This window comes from Merops nubicus, unplaced genomic scaffold (assembly GCF_000691845.1).
Source record: "Merops nubicus isolate BGI_N331 unplaced genomic scaffold, ASM69184v1 scaffold2051, whole genome shotgun sequence".
Classification (NCBI taxonomy): domain Eukaryota; kingdom Metazoa; phylum Chordata; class Aves; order Coraciiformes; family Meropidae; genus Merops; species Merops nubicus.
In genome coordinates this window covers 5037-20939 of record NW_008587410.1, presented here as the reverse complement: position 1 = coordinate 20939, position 15903 = coordinate 5037, and the positions used below count along the sequence as shown (strand labels likewise).

The window sequence follows — 15903 nt, the reverse complement described above, 5'->3', positions numbered from 1 at the left end:
TTAATAAAAAAATGGCATTTCACAATTTATTTTTTTTTTTAAGTAAAATCTAGGAAAGGAAAACCTTCCAGGTGTAAAATCAAACAAAATGTCTGTGTGATCATTTAACAACAGCTATTGCATGATTTTGCATAACTCTTGACCTTCCTAAAAGGCAGGATTTGATTTTAATACATGCATTGGTTTGATAATGAGTCATTACACAACTGCTGACTCACACTTGATAAGTATTTAATTTGGGGAAGAAATTCTCTTGAGATTACAAAAACCAAAAATCACTCTTAGGTCTCTGCTATTGATCCAGAGATTTTCACTGTTAGATGAAATGTATAATTGGAAGTAACTATTGTTAATAATGTAGAAAGGAATCTACATTACATTGATTAAAAAATTCATTTATTTGAGGTGCTTTAGGGATTCTGACAAACTTAATGAGGCCAACCCCAATCCTTCAATACCTTCTTATACTTTTAGCAGAAGAATGAATTACCAGTCGTGCAATCCTAATGTATTTTAAGGCTAGTTAGAAGGCATGGAAGAGTGATACTCAAACTAAATGCTCAAAACTGGCAAGCATTTGCATGACTGAGTATTTATTTAAAAGGAATGATTCACATGAGTTGAAGTTTACGTATTCCTTTGTTTTCTAATACAGTAAACATACCATCTACTTGTATGCCAATAATAAATGATCTTAGAATGCCATTTCATAGCTTGAACATTCTAGCCAGGATGGCAATTAGGGAAAGTCCTAAAAATGAAACAGAAAAAATTGACACATGCTCTTAAATTCAAATGCAGAATGTTGAAATTAACATGGAAGCAGTAATGACATTCAGTGTCAGAAGTAACAAACTTGAAAGTATTAAGTAATTCAATATAGAGAATATAGTTTAGACAGTTTTTATATAAGTGTGCTTTTTCCTAAAAACACCTCCCAAAACCAAACTTTTTTTTTTTCTTTTTCATTAAGTCTTTTGTCTGTAAATAGGAAAGAGGGCTACACTCCAATGTAATTCTTCATTGCCATACTGGACAGCAAAACAGTCTTTCTAATTGGCATTGCTCATGGCAGTCTTATTTGACGTCGCTTTATTAAGTTTGTGATTAATGCAGTTTGGGATTTTTGTTGGTTGTAAACTTTTGGCGTAATGTGAATACCAGTCCCTTTCAAAAACAGCCTTGAGTTGCTTAATGATGCTTGTGCTGTTCCCCACGTCTGCTTGGTTGATAACAAGGCCAGCTCCAGCATTCTGCGTAAAAGCATTTCCTACCCAATCAAAATTACCTACAAGTAAAGGCAGGAATATACAATGAGATTCTAACATTTAAAGGAGAGAAGAAAAAAAAAAAAAAAAAAAGGGTGATCTTCCTAAAGGCAAGCCAGCATGATAGAGCATCATTTTCCTGGGCAGAAACAGAAATAATGTTTTCTATGCTAGTGGGAAAGCAAAAACTTCATTACATACCAGTGTGTAGTGCAGATCCTGTCTTGAAGTTTAACAGCTCTAATCCTTCATAAGTGAAAACAGGTTCTTTTATTTATTCAAAACTAACTTGCCTTTCCTTTCGCATGTATTGTATAATCACTCCATTTACTTTCCTCTTTGGTCTTTTAAGTGCCAATAGTATTTTTTTGTTTTTCTGTATAAACAATTTAAAGTAGATGGGATGGGGATATTGCTGAGACAAACCAGCAGACCTTTGACAGGTTACCCACTGATAGATAGTATTTCAGCAAAGGAAAACAGGTTTTACTGGTTTATGCCATTTATAACCACCTTTGTTAAAATCTAAGGTAATGAATGAGCATTTCAAATGCTGGTGATCACAAGGCAAAGAGCGCAGTTGGATTAATGGAAAACAGGTAAACCAAATTTTTCATTTTTTAAATTTTTATTTCACTAGAACTATAACTGTTTAAGTTGTACATTATAACACATGCAGTATGTCGGAGAAAAAATGCTATTACTAAAGGTCGTCTTTTAAAACAATACCTGAACATACATAAAAAATGAAGGTATCTGAGAAATGTACACCCTTCCTTTCAATGTAATTTCAGCTGCTTCAGCCGGAAATGTTAAAAATTCTAAAGTTGTCCAGGATGGTAAATTGAAGCCTTATCTTTAAGGACATTTTTTCCTATGCTTTCAAGTGAAAGCATATCAAGTCCTTAACATGCATTTGTATTACTTTCACAGAGCTTTGATTCTCTTTGTTTGTATGTGTGGGTCAATGGGAAAGAAAAAAACAAAACAATTCAGCTAAGAACCATGCTATGTAGAAAAGTTGTTAAGTTACCAAAATTTGATCTGGCTATTGGGAAAAACTTGAAATAGAGTTAATATAAAATATTTGAGTGGGGGCTCATCAAAAATTTGGGAGACAAGAAAACAAGCTGTACTATTTAAAGTAAAAAAAAAAAAAAAAAGCTTTGGGTAGGTTAAGAGAGGGGTGTATTTAGAGCCCATCAAGGTGGTCTTTTCAGAGTAGCTGTTGGTTGCATCTCTACACTACTTGGGATTCTCCACTCTTCATGTATGCACAGGCACGCTTCTGGGCCACAGCCGTTGCCCTCCCTCCCTGCCTCTGCACACAGGCTTCCAGCCCTTTGCAGTAAGTCAGGGTGAGGAATTAAACAACTAAAGCATCAAGCTGCAGCATATTAGAATGCATGTTTTCTCTCTTGACATTATTAATCTCATGAGGTACTTTTTAATTCAGTAGTAGTTTTCTGAGCCTTCACCTCACGCACAGCTTAAGCAATCAGAATTTTTTAAAGGTAGTTTTTAGTCTGCATTCAATGATCAGTTGACTGATAATGACCTTTTGCTAGTGCCATACAGTGACTTGACTTAAATACACCTTTAACCCAAAATACCAATCAGATACGTACCTAATGTTAGGGGGGTGTCTGAAATGCCATTACAGTACATGGAGTAAGACTTCAGAAGAGGAAGATGAAAGGCATTTGTATGGTATTTACCAGGACTGACCATAGTTTTAGCAATAACATGGGCGATGGAGAACAGTCTATCTTCACTGGATTGCAGAAAAAAGAGACTATTAATAATCCAGTCATGAAGTGTCTTGTATTTGTGTTTTCACTCTGTTTTTAAATACTGAAAGCAGAATATTACTTTCCAGAAACTGATTCATAGGAGGAAAAGTAATTTTTAAAGAAGAGGCTTAAAGGTAGACCTTCATCCGGGTTCCAAAAGAAATGCATTATTATTTTAACTTGATAAGCATGTCAGCTGCAGCTTCCTTATTTACCAATGGGTGTTAGTTCAGGCTTTTGGCTACAAACTAGAACATCTTCGGATGTGGTTACTTACCAATGTATGCAGCTCCATCAGTCACCATGTATTTGTTACGATTTAATTTGGGAAGGGAAGTGTTCTTCTGCTCTTTAAGAAAGCATGCACTCTCTTCCTCAAGGTCAAAGAATTTCTGCCATAAAGGAGAATGGAATGCAGGTTAGTGAAAACCATTCTATAACACACAGAAAAAATATCATCTGTTCTCTACTCTTTATTGAAAATGAGTTAGTGCTACAGAACAGCTTGAGGTTTTATAGACAAGCATTCATTTTAATAAAACACTGAACATTGTATTTCATACTAAATTCTTTATAGTTTGTGATACTGTGCTGTTTATCTAACACTTTATGCTGTGGATTCTGTCAGAATCTCTCTTTCCCATTGGAAAATATGTTTGGGTAAATTTTATATTGTCAGAGGTTGTACTAAAACTGCTGGGAAGAACTCTGTGTAGAATACCAAGGCTAGTTCAGGCTTCTTCTGATTCCAGCATTGAGGAGAATCTCTGTTCTGAGACTGACACACCCCCCCCCTCCACGATGATGAAAATCTATTAGGGCTGAAGCAAGTTTTTAGTTAGTAAGAAATAAAATCTAAAGAGCTTGTGTTTCTTCAGTGCCCCAATACTGGTTGGTACTATGGTACAGTTTGATGATTAATAACTGTCACAAAGTCATTTCCTTAAACAGTCTCTGAATTTTTGTGTCATCACATGCTTACTTATGTGTATATGGCATTGTTATCTTCCACAGCTTAATTTTTTTAATGAGTCCAAATACTAGCAAAATTCTAAATAAATATTTTTTTTTTTTGGATTTAAAAACAAGCACAACAACCCAAACTGTTTGAGTGATTACTTTATAAAGAGCATTTGGAAAGTTTATTCTATGCAAAACTGCAGTATCTGTCTTTTAAATAAGATCTATATTGTATATTTACCTCTAACTAAAATGCACGGAGAAATCATACCTTTGATCACAGATTTTTAACTTCACTAACAATTACAGCAGTACATTAGAAAAAAAAAAAAAAAAAACAACAACAACAACCAAAAACCATCTTAGCATCTGCAAAGGAAAGTTTACTAGATACTAGGGGTTAGTTTGTAGACAACATCAAGACTGCAACCTTGTGCCTGAGGTGCTGCTCTGCTACACACACCCACCACAGAAATTATGTACTTAGAAAGCCAGAGATGGATCACAATCTTTCTGAAAAGGTCTTGAAATTTTGGATAGAGCGAGAAGAAAATAGTCATATTTTTCCTGGCACAACACTACAGAAACAGAGACAGTTAGCAGCCGTAGAGTGTCCATCAAGGTTACTTGCAGTAACTCTTCACAAGGTTCTGCAAAGTAATGTGTAAATAATACTGGTATTGTGGGGACTAAGACTGTTATTGTAGGGAATCATCTAAAACCAGCCAATGAATAAAATACTCAGTGCTAGGAAACAAAACATAACAAATTGGCTTCTTCCAAGTGTTAAGAGATTTAGCAATAACTTACATACCTTGCTGTAAAAATAGCCAAGCACAATAATCGTGTAAGCTTAGAGATGTCAAACAGAGATTCAGCAGATGTGCTGAACTGAAAAATCACATGTTAATGTTCTGTTTGTATAATAACTTTGTAAGAGAGAAAATTTCAGATTCAGGTAGGAAAGGACAGAAAGCTTGAAAATGTAACGTGTCCAGCAGCAGCAGAGAAGCTATTGACTCTTTGACAATACAGGAACCAGCAGGGGAACCCTCACAAATGTAGCTTAGATGAGCAAGTGAACCAGCACTGGTGTTAAGGAACACAGCCTATAACCTTCTCCAGTTTGCACCCTCAGCAGAAGTACCAAGTTAATAATACACCACCTGCTGCTAATATTTCATTTTTTCTTTCCCATATTTATTTTAGGAGTTTAGAGGTCTAAATGAGTGCACTAAGAGCAAAGTTTTCATAGTTAATTCATTACACTTTGTTTACTCATGGGGCATTTCTGGTTTTCTGAGAAAAAAAATGAAATATTCATTATTTTTCCCTTCCTCTTACCTTAGTAGGAATACACCTGCACAACTCTAAAATAGATGCATGTGGAGGCTCAAGAACAACTTGTTCTGTAGCTATGTCTCTTCCATGCCACTCCTTCCTGGTCTCTGGTTATCTAAAGAGGCTTTATTCTAGTTCAAACTTTCGGTGGGCTCTTCAAAAACAAGCACCTTTCTCTGGCACTGCACCCAACAGAGCTGATCCCTTTTTACTGCTCCTTTGAGAGTTAGACTGAGCAGTCCTGCGTGTACGACGTATTTACAGGGTCAAGCACACAAAATTTAAGGAATACTGGCATTTAGGTCCCAAGAAGCATGATGGTGAGCTCTTCACCTTGAGTTTACCCTTCATGACTCAGACTTTAATTTCATGACCACACGTGATTCAGTGCATAGGACAAAGCTCCCTGAATGAGGAGCACTTTGGTATGCAGTTTACTCCTTGACATTTGACTGTGTGCTTATAACATTTGTTTAGTCCTCACACAAAGCTTTTTTTCTCGTGAGTTCTTCCCAGTGATCACTTTTTCAGAGTAATTGTATTGAATTTGCACTCCCAAAGCAGTTTCAGTTGAATTCAATAATTATTAATGTTTATGTGAACTGGACTTTGAGTGAGACTCTGAACTCAAGAGGGACTAAGCCTTTTCTAATTGCATTGATGTTAATTGCCCAGTATTATCAAAGTTTTGTGGCAAAAGAGAAAAAACCCGTGCTTTTGGATAGAGCACCCCATTACAATTCACTATTTGCAGCTAGGAAATCCTACCTTGCAGTCCCTGCCCTCCTGCCCACCACAGCAGGCTGAGAAATCACATGTACAGGGGTTGGTGGCTGTTCTTGGTCAGGACGCTGCTAGGCCTAACAGGTTTGCAGGGCCCTCCTTCTAACTATGCGTTTGCAATTAGGCAATGCTAAAACTTCCATCAGCCTGCTCAGAGACCAGGGCAAGTTGGGACGAGATTCCCATCTAATAGAGAAATTACATCTGCATGGCCTTCCTCAAGATGACCGTGTAGCTCAGGCTGCTGCCATCGGCCACGGTGCGCCCTGCAGCTGCTGCAGGCCGTGAGCACGCGCTGGGAGCCTCCCGCCCAAACTGGTCTTTACATAGGGGGGAAAAAAAAGCAAACAAGAATCATGACAGGGCATGTCAGAAGGATCGAAAGGGAAATAAAAGAAAAAAATTACTGAATATGCTCTGTAGGAGTCAGGTTATATTATCGCCAAGAGAGCAGAAGAGGAGGGCAGGAGCATGTGCCATTTCTGTCACAACGGTATTGAGGTATTGAGACAGCTTAGCAATTTTGAGTATCATTTCTATCAGCATTTGTAACATAAGGTTTTCTTAAAATTTCAGTGTTCTTGTATATAAGCACATATGATACATGTCTACATGACAGTATTTTCTGTGTGGAATTTAGTTTGACTTTTTGTTTTCTCATGCCCAAAGCAGAAACAAAGGGAAAAGCTGAATTTTCTGGTAATTCAAAAGTTTAATCTTTTTTACTTTGTTAGCCTATTCCTTCTCTCCACACACACGCATAGCTGCTTCACTTTGAAACTGCGCCTCAGGCTCTGTCAGGACACTCCTTTACTTCACAAAACAAGTCAGAGGTGCACCGTTTTCTTAAAATGGCATTTCTTTTGTATTCATCTGTTCTAGCCAGGATCAGCCAAAATCAAATAGATACCAGCAAACTCTGAGCCATAGAGGTAACTGAGCTGTGTTTTACCTTTACGACTATTGAAATGTGGGGTGTTCTCATTTTTTTAGCAGAAGTAGTGTTTGTATTTTCAAACTGCAGATATTCTAGCTACCAAGAAATAGCTGTCTAGAAATATTTTTTATTACTTTCAGCATTTATTTTCTGACAAGATAAGTTCTGTACAAGATAAATTTTGCCTGTGGTAAATAGATAAAAATGAATATGAGTATGTAGAGCATTAAGTGCCACTTAAATAGAAAATAATTCTGAATACATAAATAGAATTTTGATGATAAATATGGAACAAGCTAGAACTTATTTGAAATTGAAGTGGTTTAAGCAGTTCCAGCCATGTATGGGCTTTGTGACTTAAAATCAGACTTTATGCTGCTTCTTTCCTAGGAAACTTGTAATAACAGTGCACAGTATAACAAAAATCCCTATTTCTAGATATCCATAAATACCACTTGGTGTATATAACACAAACAGTACTTATTTTTTTTAATGACTTTTGTAGATTTTAAAAAGCCAAAGCGATTTAGTAGGTTATCAATTTAAGAAATCAAAATAATTCAGCAGATTAAGAAAGTTATCTGAATAAAACCCCAACAAAACAGCCCCAAGATGGCTGATTTCCAGTGTGCCTCAATTTCCTAAAAATGAGCTGTTTCAAACTGAAAGTAGTGCTTACTGTACACACTGTTTGTTAATACAAATGTAACATATACAGTATTTCTCACTTTCCTGGATTATATGTCTATTGTGGTCACATAAGGGTTGTTCTGAATTTGTAGCCTGAATTTAATGCAAAGTTTGGGGTTTTTTTGTACTTTGTACTTGACCAAAAGTAGATGCTTATGCAGCTGAACAGTAAGGTTACACAAATCCAGACTCAACCACGTTTTTGTGCTCTCACATCTGCTCCTATTAGCCAGCATAAAGAAGACTGGTGACAGTGGCTCGCTCCGTTAGCTTTGCTGTGAGAGACCAGATGTAGCATTTCACATGGGCTGTGTGCCACGCAGGCTGCCTGTTGCCATTGTTCTGGTTTTCTGCCTCAATTTCTATGCCTGTTGTCACCGTGAATAAATTCAGTTCATTATGTTACATTTCCTATATGTTAGTTAATGAAATCTAAAGTCTTTGATATAAACAGAAAACAATTCTCAGTTGTGAAGTTTTCTTGATTTTTTCTGAGTGGTGAGAAATATCTTAGATTTCAAAGCAATATAGATTATACTTACAACTTTCAAACTACAGCTTGGAACTTCAGTGCAAATAGCTTTCAGAGATGAAACAAAGTTAAAAGTAAGGGGATCTGTGTCTCTTGAGAAACTTATGAGAAGTCGTACTTTGATGCTTCGTAAAACTAATGCTTCTCTTATCTTCCCATCTAAATATGGCCAATACCTGTGGAGAGAGAATAAGATATATTCAGAGAACTTAAAATTTTGGATTTTTATGCAGCCAAGTCTAGACATCATAGAGAAAACAAACCAAATGTGAACTTCATTTTCTATCTGTTGAAGGAATGCTTCAATCCCTTCTCATTTAGAAGGATTCTTGCTAAACATCCTTTTTTGTGTCATCCTGCCCAACGCCAAAACTGTCGCTATGGGGATAGTGAGGTCGTGGATAGTTGAGCACATCTTACATCTGTGTAGGTGCATAGTACCAAAAATACACTTGCACAAAATAGAGGTACCTTGTCCGCCCATAGCCGGGAGATTGACTGGGTGAGAGCAGTGGATCTCTTGTGGTGCCAGAGAACCAGGAGAATGAGCTACAGCTAGAGGGTGCTGCTTACCCAGCCCTGACAGAGGGACAGGAGGCTTTTCTGTTGGTTACAGGAGAACAGGAACACTGGATCCCCCCCTGACTTCTTCCTCTGTACTGGAACCACATGGCCTGGGGACTGGAATGCCTTCTGTAATTTCTTGCCTGGGAAAAGGAAAGCTGCTGCCATGCAGAGTCCCTGCATCCTTAAGCAGCAGATGAAGATGGGTCGATTAAGGAGGATGCTGCCTTTTCTCCTCATGAGGACTGCAGGAATTCTGCCATGAATAGGATATTGGCTTCCATGGTGCTGCTCTCACCCTCACTAGTTAGCTTTGTGTCCCTGACCTTTGGTGGGAGCAGGTCAGGATAACGAGAAGGATACAAAGGAAATGCATTTTTTCTTTATTCCAGCAGCATCAAGGCATTTAGCCTAATGAAATCTGAGTTTTATAATGCCAGAAAATAACTTGCAAGTGAGAACTGGGACCTGACAAGGCAGAGAACCTGTGGCAGTGTCTCAAACACAAAGCCACGCTGTAGGAAAAATGTTGAAGAATTCACACAGGTGGCTTCCCTGGATCTCCCTAATCCAGTAGATTTCAGAACTCTTCAGGCATAAGAACAAAGTGAGGAGGAGCACAACAGGTAACATCAACAACTGTAACAGTCCTACGTACTGAGACCCTTTCCAGCAGAAAGGAGAAATGCAAGGGATGCATATTGTGAGACTCCTACAGCACTTCCCATGGTTCTTTCACTGAGTTGGAGGCTGGACATAATGTGTTTATTGGAAAAACCCTCCAGTAGATTTGAAACAGCTTATGATTGATATCAGTCAAATGAGTTACTTTAAAAAAAAAAAAAAAAAATCTAAAAAACATCTTTAATTATGCAAAACTGAAAAAAAAGCACATAACCATGTTTAATTTGGCTTAGTTGTGTTCAGATAAAGTGCATGGATGGAATGGCAAGCTGTGCTAGCTACTCAATCCAGTGTGAATGTGACTGAGCGTCAGAGGGACCACTGGATACTTGCCTTCTGAGTTGGATGGCTTATTAGACTGTGGCTCCAGTTTTGGGTCATGAGTTCTTTTTAATGGTCCATGTAAACAGGCTGTTTAAAATTATTTGGTTTCATTTTTTTTTAGCAACTCTCAGTTAACCAAAATGTGATATAGTTCAAAAGTAATCTATGTTGAATTTGGAATTTTTATGTGTATGCATATTTCAATAAAATAATGACATCTCCCACACTTACAACAGGTTATATCTCTCCTAAAACACACACACGCACACACGCACACTCTCTCATGTTGATTACCTGTATGATACTCATAAGATGCCAGTAGCTGTGGCATCAAGATAGTGAATATGATAGTATAGGAAATAGGATTTGTGTATAAGCAGGTTCTTGTATTCTTGGGCCCCAGTCACTTGCAGATGGTCAGACTAGATAATTAATTTCTCATCTCCTTCAATAAACAGATCCAAACCTTAGGACTAAGAACTGGAAATGTCTTCTTAGGTCCCAATTCTGCTCCCATTTAAGTCAATGGCAGAACTCTCACTGATTTCAATAAGAGCAGAATTGGGCCCCAAGAAATGGGTCCACAGTAGTAACTAATCTCCTGTGGGTTCACTTTCTCCAGCAGACCTGACTGGCATTTTGATGACCTGCTAGCCCTGGACGTGGACACTCACCGTTTAGCGTTGGTGTCAATGATGATTGGCAAGTAGTCCATGACAGCTATGTACACAAACTGTTTGGCGTCATCGATGACACTGTATATAGCTTCGATATCCAGGACTCTGTCCTTTGGGCAGAAGAGTTTAGGTGAATTCTGTGAAAGGAGAAGTTCAAACACGGCATTTAAAATACACGAGTTATGTTCTTTCCCCCTGATTCTTCTTGAGATAGCAAGTAGTATCCTTTATTTTAGTAGAGAACATTAACTGATACCTTCAACCGTCCTGCTAGCATACTCAAAAGTGCAAAGGAGAGGTATTTGCTTAATTTCCTCATGAAAGCCTCACCACTGAGATGTAACTGGGTAAAACGCAGAAGACGGAAACTTCAAAACATCCACCGTCATCAAAGAAGCTGTACTTGAAGTTACATTTCAGAGAATTTTGTTCCAAAACGTCCCAGGACTGGTTAATATTAGATGGTGCCACATGAGCCTGATCCATTGCTTGCGACCAGGAGTTAAGCCTATTACATCAGTTCCATTTAAAGTTCCATGCAAAGTCACTGTTTGCTCAGCTGCTGTCGCAGGGAGGTGTGCAGTTTTGCAAGAAAAGTCTTTGAACCCTAACTTCAAGTATAAATTAGCTCTTTACCTGGTGCTGAGCTAGTAAGTGGTAAACCCAGATTTCAGCTTTTCTGTCTTGGACCTAGGGGCATCGAGGGTGTCAGTCAGCAAGGTGAAGCCAGCAGGCATCACCCATCTGTGGCATAGAGGCTCGGGAAGTTCTGCTCTTCTGCCCAGGCAGGGAGAGAGAAGTGGAGCCACCTGCCAAGCTGCTCACAGGCAACAGCAGTTCCTGGGAGCAGAGACTGTTAAAGGCCCTTCATCCACCTGGAGCAGGTGCCACTTGTCCCTTTCTTAACAGCTGGCCCTGCAGTCTACTGCCTTCCTGCTGCTGTATCACCTTCTCTCCATTGTTACCTGCTCGAGTTTTAGCTGACATCTAGATTACTATGTTTTCTTTTGGGAAAGATCCTGGGGTTTTGATTAGTCTTTTTTTTTCTTTCAATACAATGCCTGTCACAGGGATTTCTTAAGTCATTGACTGGTATTCTTAAGGATTTACTATAACTAAGTTCAGAAAATACTGGAAAATTCACTGTAGCAAAATTTCAAGGCCAATGTTGAATCCATTCCTGAACACTTAAGAAAAACAACTAAAACTTCTTACATTTTATCAGCCAGTCTGGAAGACAATTTTGTTGCTAAGCAACTCTAAGCCATGATTCCTGAGTATAACAAAAAAAATCAATGACTGTGTTATGCGTTGTGTTTTCTACAGCACAAACGCTGAAAGTGCAAGAAGTTTTCAAAGAATGAATTTCAACACAATAAAAAGTGTAAAATGATTTTGTTAAATATAAGTTATATGCATTATCTGAAACTTTTAGGAGGCTGTTGCACTGCAATTTAATTCTTACACTCTTGCTATTTTCTTGAATAGAAGTGTTAAGTTACAGAACAGCTAAAGAAAGGAATTCTTATGCATTGTCTTTTTCATGTGGGTTCAATATAAAGACCAGCAAGTGAAAGACATTTAGAAGATAACTAGAAGAAAAACTGTTAAAGCTCTCCCTGTAACACTTGTGTCTGGGCATTCAGCTTGTAAGCCTGTGGCACAGGTGATGCCTCCCCAGCTCTCACCATGGTCATAGAATATTTTAGTGTTTTTCTCCGTGTTAGTTATGTAATACTTGCTGTTCTGATCAAATTCCCACTGGAAGCTTCTCTTCACCTACCAGAAACGGGCCTTTATTCTCATTTGGAGCAGCTCCTTGCCATGGCCCTGCGCAGGGGGTTGACAGGGAGGGCAGCGCCAGCCCCTGCCCCCCGATGGGCAGCAGTGGCAGTGAGCGAGCTGCCTGGCTCATGGAGACCTTCTTCTCATCATTAGTTCAGAACAGACAGATGCTTTTAACCCGTGCTCCAGCAAACCAGTCCAGTGCAGCTCCAGGGCTGCCTTTCAGAGGGGCATGCTGGCACACACTCAGAATTTCCTAGTGGGTGAGAAATTTCTTGAAAAACCTGTTTTCAGGAAGGAAGCACCAACCCAACTGGCTGTGGCTACAAATTCAGGTAACTTCTGGAGCTAGACTTCACTAATCTGAGCTTCTGAGTACCAGTGACGCCTTCCTTTTTTTTTTTTTTATTAAGTGGAATTTCAAGAAAAGAGGCTTTTGTTGCCCACACAAAAAGAAAATACAAACCACAGGGAGAAAGTGAACATTCTGCAAGCTCTTTTTGTAGTCTCTTTCCACCTGTCTTTGTCTTAAAGTTGGCCTTACCCAGCTTTCCTTACCATGCGCCTCTCCAGGACTGGCTTTCAGCTGCACTTCTCCATTTCTTAAAGATAGTTTAGAAGGGAGTAGGAATTAATTTCACATCTCCTCAGCCAACTGTCCAAAAGTCAGTCACTAATTAGGCTAGTCCTTAAGACTCTCCAGAATCAATGGAAGCGTTTATCTCATCAGATGGTTATTAATCCTGGCTCTCTTCAGCAATTCCAGACTTTCACTCCAAAATAGCTTTCTGTCTCTTCACTGATTGTGGGAGTGTGATAAACCCTGGATGCCTGAACATTGCCTGTCTCCCAGCAGGTGAAGTCAAACCCTGCCCTGTAAACCTCTCATCTGCACCAACATCCTGGGCTAGTGGCTGTACAGCTTAACGGTGTGCTACGTGCCCTGCGTTGTTTTAGACGTAACTGGCTATAAAGCTCCTTGTTTTATACAGAATGTTAAATAGCTCTAAGCAATGCCATGATATTCCTGAATTACCTCCAGAACAAAAGGCACTCCAGAACTTTCATCATCTCTATTGTTCTCTGTACTTTTTTCCAGTTTTGCTGCATGGCTGCTGAGATGGAGGACTGCTCCATTTCTTCCTATTAAAAATATCCACAGGCACTGCTTCTGTGGGGGTTGCTGCTTGAATTATAGAAGTTTTAAAATAAAACTAAAGTAGATAATGTTCTACAGAAGTATGAATGCTTTCAATAGAACAGGTTGGAGAGGATCAATCCTTATAAATTACACTGATAAAAATGCAGGCTTTGATATCAAGCTTATTCTGTATCATTTCAGATGGCTGATTAACAGTTCATTTACTCCCAAGTCATTCACCTATCTAGCAGTGTAAATAAATAATCTGATTTGAAGGGCCTCTCTGTTACTTTCTGACTGTAAAAGTGGTGAACATTACAGAGAAAGGGAAAAAGAATAATGCTCAAATGAAATCCTGTAGAACTTTCAGTACCAGCAAATTGCATTTATGAACAATGTAACTGAAACCAGAATTAAAAAAAAAAAAAAAACAAAAAACCAAAACGACAAAAAAACCCTGTGATTTGTCTGTTCTGCACCACAGGAAAAGGCAAATAACTTTTAAAAGCACCTTTCAGTTACAGATTTCCCCACAAAAGTATACCTATTGGAATAACCTTTTTCCTAGACAGCAGAATTATTTGGTTTTCCAGCATTATGAGACCACTGAACAAGTTCTGTCTTGTGTAGGTGGTATCTATAGTGGTCTTATCTCTCTAGTGGAGTTTCCAGTCACTTGCACAAATTGCAATTTTAGTAGCTGCTTTTGTTTAAGGACATAGTGGGAATGTGCATCTTCTTCAGTTAGGGCCAGTGAAGAGAAAGGGTTCAGCATAGGCTTAATGTATACCATATATGTTCCTATTCATGGAAATTACTTTCTGTGGTAATGTCTCAGTATCTGTCAGGGACAACACAGCATTATGATGGACTTACTGCAGGGAACTGTGAACATCTCTGGACCAGTGAAAAGACACTTTAAATTCTTTCACAGGTGCTACTAACAACGACCTAACCTGGTCTCACTACTCTGTAGTTTGTAAAGGACAATATAAGGAAAATACACAGATGTTAATTTCCAGATCTTCTGAAAATCTGTTTGGTTTAATAAGTTTATTCCCTCCCCTCCCTTCTCTGCTACTCATTTCAGAACTTACCGACACAAAAGCTTCCGATTTTGTCTCATTCAGCTGCAGTGTCAGTTTATTCTGAGTGTCATACACGCCATAAAGTCTCTTAGACCAACTTGGAGGTATTTTATTCTTGTATCTTAATGAGCTGTACAGGGCAAATATCCTTTGTAAATCCAGGACCAGGCAGCTACAGTTGTATACGATGATGCCAAGTTCCTTCATCTGTGAAATTAAAAGTTCATATCATCAGTGGTATTTTGGCAGGTGAATCTGTGGAAGTATGCAGCAGCAGTGTCTGAGGGGGTAGCTTCCAGAAGTGTCCCTTCAGCTCAGTGGTACTACTGGTGACTATAAGAACATTCCTGTCAATACTCTTTTAAAGGCAAACACATAAGCTAAATCTTGAAAGCACAGCGTGGGTAAAAGCTGTAAGAGGGTTTGTATGTTCCGTGTGTGCTAGAGCTGCGTGTCCTGATAGAATTTAGAATACAGCACAACTTATGGATGGACACAACTTAGGAGTGATATCCATTGATCACAGACATAATATTTATTAGGTGTCTGCCAAGGTTTGCTACTTGTGGTCAGAGTGGTTTGTTTTTTTTTAAACAGGAAAAGTAACCATTCTCCTAAATGACACAGGAGCATGTGCTGCTACCAGTGACAGTTTCTTACTTCAGAAATGATTTGGGTTTTGTGAGTTTTGGAAAAGGTGAAAGAAATGAACTTATTTCTCTGCTGGATGAGGAATATGATGCTCCAGCTTCAAATGAAAGGATGAAAAAACAGGTGTTCAATACTATTAGTTGCTAAATTTACTGTGCTATTAAATCCAGCATGATCCAGTCTATACTATACCAATAAGGACACTAAAAACTTGGGTTTGTAACTCCCCCATTGCTACAGTATGGTGATGCATCTAGGGTACTAAAAATTTCTGGGAGTCAGTTTCTTCACATGTGAAAAATGGAGATAATGATACTCTTCTCATATAAAAAGTACTCTGTAAGCATCAACATTCTCACATATAAAGTATGAGGAAAAACAGCCCAAGTAAAGATGGACATCACAGTACAATTAAATGCTTTAACCTTCTATAGACACGGTTTTACTTCTCTCTTTAAGTGTTAAGGCTCATCTCCTGGTCATCATAAATCTTGGTTTGGCAGGGATTTCATTAATTGCACATCCCTAGTACTTAAGTTGTCATCAGAATTTAATTTATAAATATATTGCCTGGCTTCTGTAATCAAAGAGTAACCGCATGCACACTTCCTCCCTTCCTTTGCTTCAGAATAGCTCAGGAAAGCACTGTTGTGGGCACAGGTGCTATTGACCTCTCATTACCTGC

At 38.6% G+C, this 15903-nt stretch overlaps 1 protein-coding gene across 1 annotated transcript; it reads right to left on the bottom strand.

Annotated features, from left to right (window-relative positions):
• Nucleotides 1–1052: 1052 nt before the first annotated feature.
• PLD5 (phospholipase D family, member 5) lies at nucleotides 1053–14777 on the bottom strand (the record flags this gene model as incomplete). Its single annotated transcript, XM_008948888.1, has 5 exons — nucleotides 1053–1288; nucleotides 3339–3453; nucleotides 8315–8480; nucleotides 10551–10690; nucleotides 14577–14777. Coding segments are annotated over 5 exons (858 nt in total), but the record flags the coding sequence as incomplete, so codon positions are not given.
• Nucleotides 14778–15903: the final 1126 nt, after the last annotated feature.